This window comes from Benincasa hispida, chromosome 12 (genome assembly GCF_027475165.1).
Source record: "Benincasa hispida cultivar pf3 chromosome 12, pf3_genome.v1.1, whole genome shotgun sequence".
NCBI classification, from domain to species: Eukaryota; Viridiplantae; Streptophyta; class Magnoliopsida; order Cucurbitales; family Cucurbitaceae; genus Benincasa; species Benincasa hispida.
The window spans coordinates 39,390,073-39,403,575 of NC_143489.1; the positions used below are offsets into that span (position 1 = coordinate 39,390,073).

The window sequence follows — 13,503 nt, forward strand, 5'->3', positions numbered from 1 at the left end:
TTAGTATAGGTTGCAAAGAGCCACATACCTATAATGATTGCCCCAAAAATCCGCAATCAATCTCTTTCGTGAAAAACAACCCATTCTTCAATACATACAGCCCCAGATAGAGAAATCATCCGAACTTTTCTTGGGGTGGTCACCAATAGGATCGAAACCAGTCTGGAACACATCAGCAATAAAGGCAAGGATTGTTGCCTAGATTTCAGCCCATGCAATAATAGCTATAGCATTAGTCTTTCAACAGATGAGGCAATGTGTCGAGTTCATCTTTTTTGTTTAAGAACCTGTTGAAAGAATATGTAGCCCAGAATGATGCGTTGTTAAAAAGTCAAACATCATCAATCAGAAATCTAGAGATGCAAGTTGGACAAATTATTAGTATCACACCCCGCCCCAGATTACTCTCTTAACCTGGAAAAGAGTATGACTACAGCAGTTACCAGCCTAGCGCCGACACTTGCTGCCTAACTTAACCTCTTAACCTGGTTCAAACCCTGAATACATACACTTCTTCAACATACTGAACAAATTACTCGAAACTTAACACATTTACATTATAGGGTTTTAAGCATAGTTCATACATACATTTATGTACATTACAACTTAATTAGCCCAACATACAACACTAGTCCCTATATGACAGACACATGTGTACTAACAAATACAAAGTCCTCAAATAAGCTTCCTTTAACCTGAGTCTTTGAGTGGCAGAGTAGTAGCAAAGATGTCTTCTGAGAACTGACTGCTACCTAGAGGGGGAAAAACATTTGAAAACATGAGCTAGAAGTCCATTGATTGACTAACATTTAAAACATAAGTATCATACATAAATCTGATAGTAAATCTGAAAGCTTTAACTGAAAACATAAACTTGGGCAACCATTATTCACGAAAACATTAACATAACAAATCACAATTTATGCTATGTTGAACTATGCCTTAGTTGAGAGTGGCCCTCTTGCTCACTCTTTACCATACTTAACTGCATTACTACTTAACCGAGAAGGAACCCTTTTGTTCAACTTCCTAAAAACATAACTTGTATCCTTAGTTGAGAGGTAGCCCTTTTTCTCAATCTCTCAAAAACAATCCTTAGTTGGTGTGGAGTAATCTCAACACTACCAACGTCAACTCCACTTACGTGCACGTGGTTCTAGTTAAGTACCATCGTACCTTAGGTACTACCACTCAGATACCTTCTCTGTGTCCTTCAGTATCGAGCTGCTCGAATACCTTCTCTATGTCCTTCAGTATCGAGCTATTCAAATCCGAGACTGGGCTTCAGTACCTTTTCATCTAATCCTTCAGTATTGAGCTATTCATGCTGAACTCGCACATCTAAGACTAAGCTCCAGTACCTTCTCATTTAGTCCCTCAGTACTGATCTATTCGTATGTTCTAAGGCACATTCTTATCTCTTTATGACTTAGTTACCCTAAAACATTCAGTACTAATGCATACTCATGATCATTGGAATGCGTAGTATAAACATAACATTAAAGAGAGATGAAGTACTTGGAAACTATTTGAGAATAGTTGTCATAAATAGCTTTCAGTAAATATATATTACTAAAACATTCATAAAGGATTAGCAATTTACTTAAAGCATTTAAAGAATTTAAAGTCACTCACTGTCTTTGGCAATCCTTTTAATATACTTTTCCTTTTGATGTCAAACCTATGGACATCACAATACATTCTATTCATTAGCATTAGCCCCCTTTTTGGGACTAACATTCCATAACTAGCTTACTTTGTCTTAGTGAGCAAACTTACCTTTCAATGCTAAGCTCACCGTGCGTTGAACACTTAGCCAAATTCTTAGGCCTTAACTTGACCAGGCAGCAACTTCTTCACCATGCGTCCATCGTTGCCTTAGGTGTTCAAGCCTTCTATGCGCCCAAGCTTCCAGCCCATGCCTACAACCCATCGCATAGCAACCTTTGCGCCAATCATTTAGCTCATACGCCCAACTTATGGCACATCAACGTATACTCAATGTGTTCACCTAGTCGCGCGTCTCATGCTCCAGTGCAACCTTGTGCCAACATATCCTTTGCACACAACTCAACCTTCAACGCATGCGCTCAGCATCACTGCCTGGCCCTTCAAGCTACTTGCTTGTTCAACCCAAGCAGCTATCTGCTTGTTCAAGATTCTAGATTCAACTTCAAATTTAATAACTAATTTTTTAGACCTTTTTTTCAAGAAATTCCTTCTACAAACTTGCTCTAAAATGTCTTAGAAAGCTTACTTTAAAATTTCAGCTTAGAATTCCTCGTGGTTTGGCCGAAATCCTCAAATTATCAAGACTGGCCCAAGCTTACCCGATTGCTCGACCTTCAGTCGGATTCTTCACTCTTCAGCTCTATTCCTTTAGAATTTCCTTCCAGCAACCCAATCTCAACAACTAGACACACTCAGGGTTTGAATGGCTCTGAAATCACTCCATTTTCATGAGTGAATTGCTTAAACTCTCTCTTTGAATTCAAGCTTCTCTTTTATACTAGCAGCTATATGATCATCCTTTAATATCAAGTTGCCACCTCATCCTTAAAGGGATAACAACAAACCTAAGCATGACAACTGGCTTAGCTGATTAATCATTAGGCTGATCCTTTCCTCTTGATGCAAGGATCAACTCTCAAGCCAACGCTTGCAACCACATGGTCGCATGCCTCCACACAATGCATTTCCCATCCTTGGCCAACACATAACTCACTTTAAGGCTATCACGTCCCTTCTTTGGTCGCATACTTGATGCTTTATTTTTATGAAGTGAATTATGGATGATATGCGATGGTAAAATTGCGTTGTATACTCAAGTTCCCTCAGCGGAATCCAAGTGTAAATTTCACTGAGTTTCCTGGTAAGTCCAGGGTCGAACTCAGGGGCTTGTGAAAACAGGTTGCGTTGGTAGTTTTTATGAAAACTTTGCAGTAACCGTGTAATAAACAAAGTGTTGGGATTGTTGTTTGCGTTAATGAAAAATAAACAAATACGGTGGAGTTTGAAAAGAGTTGATAAACGGGAAATGCGATGAGTATACGGTGAACGGGTTGAGAAAAGTTTCGGCTAACACTTCCTAGGATGTGTTCAAGCTATGCAATCATGCAACATACATACAATAGTAAACCACCTCTCGGTGCGAATGCCACGACTTCTAAGGCTAGAACGCATGTGATATATACGCTAAGTCTATAGGACCTCTATTCTCATTTATGCGATGACGAAATGACACACACACAAATAAGGCGACCACATAATATCATTCCCATCTCTAGGATGCATGCGATGAAGGTTGACAAACAGAGCTTATCTTTAAGTCCCTATCTCTTGTTTATGCAGTTCTAATCTTGCTCTCTTGAGTCTAGATTCTAACCTAGCTCTCTCGAGTCTAGATTCTAACCTAGCTCTCTCAAGTCATTAGGTTCTTTCTTTAGACTCTCTCTCGAGTAGCTCTAAAGGGTATTTGGCACAACATAAAACAAGACAATCACAAGCAATGAATTTCCTAGGTCATGTTAGCTTAGTTTTTCTCAACCCATTCAAATAGTTTAGCTACTCATGTGTGCTAAGAGAGTGAACAGATGTACAAATAGAACTTTCATTGTATAAATATAAAGATGAAGTACAAAATAACAATGCAAGTATAGAATAAAGGGTCTGTTAGCAATCTCTTGCTGCCCAGGCTTTTACACTATTTTCTACTCGTGCTCAAAAGATAATCTCGCTCTCGTGAGAGTCGGCCTGCTCTCTGCTTCTTCACCTCAAGGTTCTCTCTCGAGTTACCCTGAGCGATCTCCGGCGTCACCACTCTTCTTTTGCTCCGCCTTAAAACGAAAGGAAAACTATGCACAAAGATGAGCGAACTGAAGTATGAAAATTCGAACTGTTGAACTACTTTTCTAAAGGATGCCCTTGGTATTTATAGAGCATCCAGGGTGAAAGTTGGCTTCTCTCTCATGATTGTACAAATGAGACGGCTTTAATTCCTGACTGATGCGCCGAATATTTGTTACCGAAAAGTTGAATGTACTTGTGATCGTTATAGACTGTCAACTTAATTCAGATTCAACTGTCATCAACTTTCTGTCCCATCGCGATTAATTAGCCTTTCACCCAGATGCGCCCACCATGTTGCGCTGACCAAGTTGCGGCGATCTTCCTCGGGTGAATATTTGCGAACATGATCACTGCAAAGCCTTGCGGTGATGCTGCGCTCGACCAATGATTTCCTACGATCGCAACTTCCACCTTGCGTCATCACATATTCTGCACAAAAATACAAAAATCAATTGTTCTAATGCGATGAACGCATGCGACCGCAATATTATGAAATTGATGCTTAATGGATGCAATTTAACATGTTTTATCAACACAATCCAATATTGTTTAAGAACTTAGCACTATGATAACGTGCATTTCTGCACGTTATCAATACTCCTAAGCCAAAGCATGTCTTAGCCCACGCATAACTTAGTCTTAACATATCAACCAAGCGTTAGCTTCCTCGCTTCATCGCATATATCATCGTATGCTTACTCGCTCCATCGCATAGTTGTAGCGTGCATCGAGTGTCTAGTGCTTTGCACTCATCACCACATACTAGTCAGCGCACACACCCAGTCTCAATGCTCAGCGCCTTGTGCTCATTGTCTAGTCTTGCGCACATCGCATACACTATCGTTGAACAATTATCGTCTAGCACTATCGTGTAGCCCCGCATGGCCTATGCGATCACCCTCACGCAATGCCATAACACCCAACGCCTTGCTCGCATGCAACCGAGAGCTTCCTCGCTCGCCTTGGCCTACTCGTTGCACGATGGCTCTTCCTCGTTGTATGATCACACAAGCCTTAGCGCATCCCTTGTACGCGTGCGCTATGCTCAGTGTTTGGCCTTGCACCAACACCCAGCCTACCTTGCCCGCAAGCTCACTGACCTCGCAAGCCCCTTGGCTGCCACAAGCCTTGTCAACACATCATGTAAGATCCTTCAACTCATGCGTTCATCCTTAGTTCCAACGCATAGTTTGTCTTTGGCTTCAAAACTTAGCCTCACATAACCTCTACAAGCCTTGGTTATTACACACACAACCTCATGCGTCCATACTTCTCAATACCAACGCATGCCTACTCTTGGCTTCCATACTTAGCCAATTTTCCACTTGTTAAACGGTCTAAAACTCACCCAAGACTAGGTGTTTCCAACACTTAGAATTTTCTTCTTCCATATTCCTACTTTCTTTACTTCATTTTACAATTTTACTTTAACATATCCTTAATCTTTGCTTAGCATGCCCATTATACACTTAAGTAGGAAAAATGGAGTACAGGGTTTACAGCTAGTGAGTTGAAGAGTCGACCACATGGATCACTGCCCAACAACATTGAAGCACTCGGACAGAGTAATGGAAAGAAGCAATGTCAAAAAGTGACATTGCACAATGGTAAACCACTGGTGGAAGAGAGAGGAAAAAATCCAAGAAAAGAGAATTATCCTTCAACACATGCAAACACAACTCAAGCAACTACGACATCTAAAAGAGTTCAACCTGAAAGAACACCTGTCTCTAATAGTCATTTTCAACCAAGTACATCTAATGCATGGGTACCTGATATGCGTCTGAATGCACTTTTCCCCCGATGCCTACAAAAGAAGAATGGTGGCAATAAGTTTAAACGCTTCCTTGATGTTCTTAAGAAGTTAGACATCAATATTCCTCTCATTGAAGTGTTATAACAAATGTCGAGTTACGTGGAGTTTTTGAAGGATATCTTATCGAAGAAAAGGAAGATTAACGAGTATGAATCTATGACATTGACTTAGGAGTATAATGCATTGATCAACAGAAAAAATCCTAAGAAACAAAAAGACCCAAACAACTTTACTGTCTCATGTTCAATCGGAGGAATAGATGAGGGTCATACATTATGTGATTTTAGAGCAAGTATCAACCTGATGCCTCTCTCAATTTTCAAGAAGCTTGAGGTTGGTGAAGCCACGCTTACCACAATAACACTCCAACTTGCTGATAAATCCATCATATACCCTGAAGAAAAGATATAAGATGTACTAGTAAAAGTTGACACATTCATCTTTCTGGTAGACTTTATTATTTTGTACTATGAAGTTGATAGAGACATTCAATCATTCTTAGACGCCCATTTTTAGCTACCGACAAAGTCTGATTGATGTACATAAAGGGGAACTGACTATGCGTGTGGATAATCAGAAGTACAATTCAATGTGCTAAAACATTGAAGTTCCCAGATGATACAGAATCTTGTAACCTCATTGAATCAACCCAACTACTTGAGAAAGAGAACCAAGAAGTGGACCAAGGCTATGAGGTCTATGCATTGAGTGAAAGCACGAAGAAATTTGAGTCGCTATGTCTGGATGAGCGGTAGTCAAAACCAATGTTCTCATCTTCAAATAAGCCATCAATGCTTGAGCTTAAACCTTTTCCAAATCATCTTAAATATGCTTTCCTCAGCAACAACAACACTTTACCTGTTATAATTTTAGCTAAACTTTCTCCTACTAACGAACAACTTTTATTGTAGATACTCAAGAAACATATGCGCACAATAGGATGGACGCTGGCTGATATCAGAGAATCAACCCATCTTACTGTATGCACAAAATCATATTGGAAGAACGAAAAACGAGATCAATTGAACCCCAAAGCAGGCTCAATCCTATTACAAAGAAGGTAGTGAAGAAAGAAATTATCAAATGGCTCGATGCAGGGGTTATCTACCCCATTGCTTATAGTAGTTGAGTAAGTCCAGTGCAACGTGTGCCAAAGAAAGACGAAACAACTATGGTGATCAATAGCAACAACGAGTTAATTCCATCCAAAACTGTTATTGGATGGCGCATTTGCATGCACTATAAAAAATTGAATGTGTAACTAAGAAAGACTATTTTCCATTCCCCTTCATTGATCAAATGCTCGTGATTGGCTTGAAAAAAGTTATATGCTGTTTGGATGGATATTCTGGCTATAATAAAATCCTAATCACCCGAGAAGATCTGGAGAAAACAACATTCACTTGTCCCTTTGAAACGTACGCATTCTGGCACATGTCCTTTGGGTTGTGCAATGCACCATGGAAATTTCAAAGGTGTATGATGACTATCTTTTCCGAGTTTCTAGAACAATATGTTGAAGTATTCATGGATTATTTTTTAGTCTTTGGAGATTCCTATCTGACCTGCCTCAACAACCTTGAAGTCATTCTTGCTAGATGTAAGGAGATTAACTTAGTACATAAGGTTTCTAATGCAGGGTTGGAAGTTGACGAAACAGAGATAGATGTGATTTCGAAGTTTCCCGCACCTGCAAATGTCAAGGCCTTGAGAAGCTTTTTAGGCTATGCAGGTTTCTACCAAAGGTTTGTCAAAGGGTTTTCCCAAATCGCGCATCCACTTAGCATATTATTAGAGTTAAATAGACCCTATGTATTCGATGAAAACTGCCAATATGTGCCGGAGAAAAACACAACCAATGACGAATAAAACACATCCTTCTCCAAATATCTACATCCCAACTGGCCTTGAAAAGCTCTTAGAAATACGAAAGCCCTTTTTACTTGAAGAGCGACGCCTGCCCATAACACCAATCAACAAGTAGATAATTTTCTTTGGACCCCGTTGTGATATGCCACTAATATTCTTGCAAAACCATGAAAAACGAAACCCACGACAACCCTAATGAACTCATGAGAACGTTGAACAACAAGATCCACGTACTCCTCGACAGATAACCACAAAAATGTTGACTTGTTCCCACGACCAAGGATTACTCGAAGATCTTCACACCCAGACTCACAAAGGCTGCACAAAGCCCCAGAAAGACCTTTACGGCTGCAAACTGGAAAAAGTTCATTTCAAGTATATCAATAGTATACCAATAATGTATAAACATTCTTTCAAAATGTAACTTCAAATATATTATTGGTGTATTAATAATTTATCCACTCCCATTCGAAATTTATTTAAAGTATTACATAAGTGCATTAATAGAGTATCAATAATCATTAAAAACTAATTTTAAGTTAATATTGTATTAATAATATACCAACATTATCCATTCTAAATAAATTTTTAAGTATAACATTGGTATATCGGTAGTGTATCAAGGTTAATTCAAAATTCTATTTCAAGAATAATATTGATGTATCATTAAGTTTATCGGTCTTTCTAAAAAATAACATTTGTTCAAGTATATCAGTAGAATGCCAACATCCATTCAAAATTCAATCTCAATTGCAATATTGATGTAGAAATAGTTTATCAACATTTATTCAAAAGGGTTAGTCAACATAAAAATTGAATAATTATAAATTGATGATAATGTATTAAAAAACAATACTCTAAAACAAATAAATAAGAATTCAAATTAAGTCTACATATCATAAATAAGTTGATGATATATATGAATGGTATAACTAATATGCTTTACAAACCAAATATAAAGTGTGTGTGTGTGTATATATATATATATGTACACACACCTGAGACCTAAAATTGGAATAATAAAAAACGAAAATCAGATTCTATGTCTTTGTGCTATATTAGCAATTTTTTCTTAAAAAAAGATTCATGGCTAGATTTATATTTTTTATCTTTCTTACTATTCTTGTAATTATCCCTAAAAATAATTGTGGTTCATAAATTAAAATTTCATAGCCATTTATTATTAAATTTTACACAATTACATTGTTCAAGATTTTTTTACTATTTGCATTAACCAAAACTCGACTTGAGAAATGACAACATAATAGTAAGTGCAAGCCCATAATTAAGTAGATATCATTTTCAACCATTTTCTTGGATCATTTATATACATGTGTGTGCTTTTATAATTATTTCATGATTTAGTAAAACAACTATGATGGAACTATCTTTTTATCATAATTATTGTCACACCATATTTTTATCTAATTATTATATTAACCATACAAATATAGACAAAACACTGCCACATATTAAATTCAAAATAGCAATAACAATAATCATCAAAAGCGTGTCTTAATTAGGTGAGCTATACTCAAGTTCTAGGTTACAACCAGTTTTAATTATTTGAAATCCTATCAAATAAAAAAAACCGCCCCTAAAATACAATTATCTCACTTAAACATATCTCGAGCAGCCATGCATCAACATCTCGATTTTATAAGTAATCGACCAAAATTTAAGCCATATATATATATTATACTTTTGATTCATCCCATTGTGAGGCTCAAACTTGATTTTGTGGGGAGAATTTGATTTCAGTGTTGGAAAAGCAGCTTGTGATATGGAAACTTGGCTCTCTAGGAATTGTTAAGGGTCTTTTTGATCTGCAAAAAAATAAAAAAAAATAAAAAAATAAATAAACAATAAAAATAATAAAGTTTATTTTCAATCATATTGTAAATTAAATAATGGAGATGGATGTTATCTTCAAATGTCAATATTTGTATACGATGTGTGACAAAATTTTCAAATATTGTTTCTAAAAAAGATTTGCTAATATATTGCCATTGTTTTTCTTTATGTAGTCAAATTTCATAATATATATTTAATTTACCATAATATTTTTAATTTCAATATTGGTATAGATGAAAAAAAAATCTTTTAGTACATTTAAATTCAAAAGAAATGGAAATTCAAGACTATCAATAATAATAATAAATGTTTTAAATATATTTTGGTCTTGTATTTTTTAATCTTAGTTTATTTTGATTATTATGCATTCAGTGTATTCGTTTTAGTCTTTATATTTAAAACTTTCAAAGTTTGTTATATTTTGATGTTATTGTTAAGTAACTTTTTTTTTTCTATCTTAAATCTATTTTGTCCTTTGTTAGTCTTTTGACTTTTTTTTTTAAAGTACAATTGAGGGTAAGGAATCGAATCACAGATCTCGTGATTTCTAACACACTCATATATCAATTGAGCTATGCTCGATTTAACAGTCTTTTGACTTATTTGCCTTGAAATATGCTTGTAAAACAATTCAATGTGCTAGTAAACATACTCAAAATCTATATTATAGTTTTTTTTTTCTAAAATTAAAATAAAAATAAGGACCGATATAGTTATTTTCATGTCAAAATGAGTATAATTCAACTAGTACCAAATATATATTATCAACTTTGAAATCGAAAGTTTGGGATAAGAAGGAATATTTAAATAATAGAGACAAAAAGGGAAATAATGAAAATATAATTAGAGGGACTTTGGTTACCTTTGAGGAGAGAAGGGTTTGTCAAAGAAAGGCATTAATTGAGCTTTGGGAATCATTTCTTTTCTTAGCAAACGAATCTCTTCCTCTTCTATTATCTGCTACGTTTCAGCAAAATGTCTTAAATGCCCTTCATATTTATTAAAAAAAAAAAGTAAAAATTGTAATTCTTCTGAAAAAAAAAAAAAAAAAAACTATTCCAAAAACCTTCTGCAATTGTTCTTCTTGTTTCTTCTGCTGTTCTATCACAAATAATTTTGTTGCTACCTGAAAATTGCCAATATACCAATAATTATAACAACACAATTATATTTTCCTTAAAAAAATTTAAAGAACATAACTATTAATATTAACATGGCTAAATCACTATTTACATAAAATAACAATTTTTTTTATCTTCTTTGATAGAGGCCAATAGAAGTCTATCAGTGTCTACAGTATTTTTTATTTTTTATTTTTATAAATAATTTGACATTTTTCTATTTATGAAAAATTTTCAATAATAAAAGAATTTATTTGTTGTTATTTTAGTATGGTTAGAAAACATTGGTTCCTAAACTTTTATTAAATTGATCTAATCCCTAAACATTAGTTCTAATAATTATTTTATGTATTTTAAAATTTGTATTGATTTAATCTTAAAACTTTAATGTGTAACAATCTAGATACCGCTTGGTAATCATTTAATTTTTTAAAATTAAGTCTAATCACTCTCAATTCCTTACAATCATTTGCATATTTGTCAAGTAAAAGATTTGAAGTCTTAGCCAAATTCCAAAAACAAAAACATGTTTTTAATTTTTATTTCTTTTATTTTTCAGAATTTGGCTTTATTTTTTAAAACATTAGTAAAAAGTTGATAACAAAATAAGAAATCTGGAGGTAGAATGAGTGTTTATAGAATTAATTTTCAAAAACCAAAAAACAAAAAATCAAATGATTACTAGAAGGACTTTAGTTTAGTCCATATTACGAAAAATCTCATCAAAGCTAAGTCTTAATCTTTATAATATAGCAACTTAGGTTTTATAACTCATAAACACATTTATTTATTCTAATCAGTTTGTCAATCTATATGTGTAAAGAAATCATATGAAATCTTAACAATAATTTTCACTAAAGATTAAATCGTTACAAACTTTAGCATAGAGACTAAATGATTATTTTTTTTACTAAATTAAAAGTATAGAGACTAAATTGTTACAAATTAAAGTTCAAGAATTAAATTGTTACTTTCACGAAAATTCATAGATCAAAAGTGTATTTTTTAATTTATTAGTTCAAAATTAATTTAATTTTATCATTGTGCATCCATTAGAAATTTAGTATATGAGTATATAGGTCAATAGGTAAAGTTTCAATAATAGTTATTTCAAGTTAAATCGAGCATAACTCAATTGGTATACAAGTGTGTTAATAACTATGAGATTTGTGGTTCTGATTCTCCGACCTCCCATTGTATTAAAAGAAATAATAGGTTATTCCAAACAATGACATAAAATAATAATTACCGAGTAGTTGAACATTGCACGTTTGATGGCCCTTTGTTCAGTGTGCAATTTGAAGTCATGTGGCCTTGTAGTTGTGTTTTCTTTGATGATAACCTTTATTCATATGAAATCCCACCAAAGTTTGGAAAAATTAACTCCAAATCTTAAAGACAGACATAAATATTAAAATGTTCTAGCCCAATTTGGCCATTTTTTTGTTTTTATTTTTAATTTTTAAAAATTAAGCCTATAAACATCCATTCTACCTCTAAATGTTCTGTTTTGTTATCTACTTTGATCGATGTTTTCAAAATTCAAGCAAAATTTTGAAAACTAAAAGAATAGTTTTTTAACATTTGTTTTTGTTTTTGGAATTTGACAATAAAATCAACACTTTTACTTAAAAAGATACAAACAATTGTAAGAAATTGAGAAAAAATAGACATAAATTTCAAAAACAAAAAACCAAACATATTACCAGACGAAGTTGTAGTTTTGTAGCTATCGTATTTTTGTTTTATTGGTGTCTTTTTTAAGTGCAACAATAAAAAAGAACACGAGAACTTAAAGGAATAATCAAATTAGAAAGAAGAGCAGAATTCATCCATAGAAGAGGGTTTTCAAGCTAGACCATCGAATATTTAATATGATCAGATGATATACAATCATTTTTTTTCTAACAATACATTCATGGGAATAATATAATAGTCAAATTATAATCTCTAGAGACAGATATTTTACCTTAGGTTTGTTGCAAAACCTCTCTTTGATATCATCACTCTAATAGGATCAAAATAATTAAAATTTGTCCATTAGAAAGTACTTGGACATGTAAATTCTTACTTCTTAGAGGAAAAAAAAATATAGAGATTCCATACCGTCATGCTCAACACAGTTCAACAGATTAAGATATATATGTTCGATCAAAAGGTCAGATGTTCAAACTATCTTTAGACCCCCACATGTTTATAAAATAGAAAAATCGATCATGTCAAAGAGATAAAGAAGCTCTTCTCAACCGCTCACTCAATCGAGAGCAAAATAAAAAACCATTCACTACACATATAGAATCAATTATTCAATAGTGAGAAAGAAAATCATAGAACTAAAATATTAAGGGGAGAAGAAAGAGGGAAATATCAAACCTTTATAGGAACTACTTTTACTTGGGACATCTCCAATTTTATTGAGAGCTATGAGATTTAGAAGAAAGCAAAGGAAGAAAGTTGATGAATGGCATAGAAATGGAAGAGAAGTGAAATTTATATATATAGATGCCTTGTGAAGAAAGGGAATTGAGAAGGCAAAGTAAAATATGTGGGTTGTAACATCACCACCATGGGGAAGAAATATAAGCATATCTCTCACATATATTACAAATTTACAACAAACCCTTCTAATTAAGCCTCCCTCTCATACAATTTTAGTTTCCCTTTATATGTACCTTCACATCTCTCTCTACCAACAAAACTTATTTTACTTGGTTTTAATTTGTTAGAGTGATGTATTGTGATTTCTTTTTTTAAGTAAAAAGTAATTACAAATATGATATATTTTTTAAGTTCTCATTTGATAACCATTTGGTTGTTTTAAATTAATTTACCTATTTTTCTCTTGATTGATTAACTAAAAGAGTTGAATTATTAGCTAAATTCCAAAAACAAATACGTTTTTAAAAATTACTTTTATTAATTTTCAAAATTTAGCTTGGTTTTTTAAAACAATGGTAAAAAGTAGATAACAAAAAAAAAAAAAAAAATTAGAGG

At 33.7% G+C, this 13,503-nt stretch overlaps 1 protein-coding gene across 2 annotated transcripts; it reads right to left on the reverse strand.

Annotated features, from left to right (window-relative positions):
* Positions 1-9,024: 9,024 nt before the first annotated feature.
* Positions 9,025-13,146, reverse strand: LOC120068287 (microtubule-destabilizing protein 60-like). 2 transcript variants are annotated; one of them, XM_039020005.2, is made up of 6 exons: positions 12,883-13,146; positions 12,479-12,517; positions 11,759-11,851; positions 10,455-10,514; positions 10,251-10,345; positions 9,025-9,360 (listed from the first exon to the last, which is right to left on the reverse strand). In XM_039020005.2, exons 1-6 carry the CDS (start codon positions 12,910-12,912, stop codon positions 9,261-9,263), a joined length of 417 nt encoding a protein of 138 aa, XP_038875933.1. In that variant the 5' UTR covers positions 12,913-13,146; the 3' UTR covers positions 9,025-9,260. The 2 variants fall into 2 exon arrangements, with proteins under 2 accessions (XP_038875933.1, XP_038875934.1); XM_039020006.2 differs by lacking the exon at positions 12,479-12,517 and having other exon boundaries at positions 12,883-13,145.
* Between the last annotated feature and the right edge of the window lie 357 nt (positions 13,147-13,503).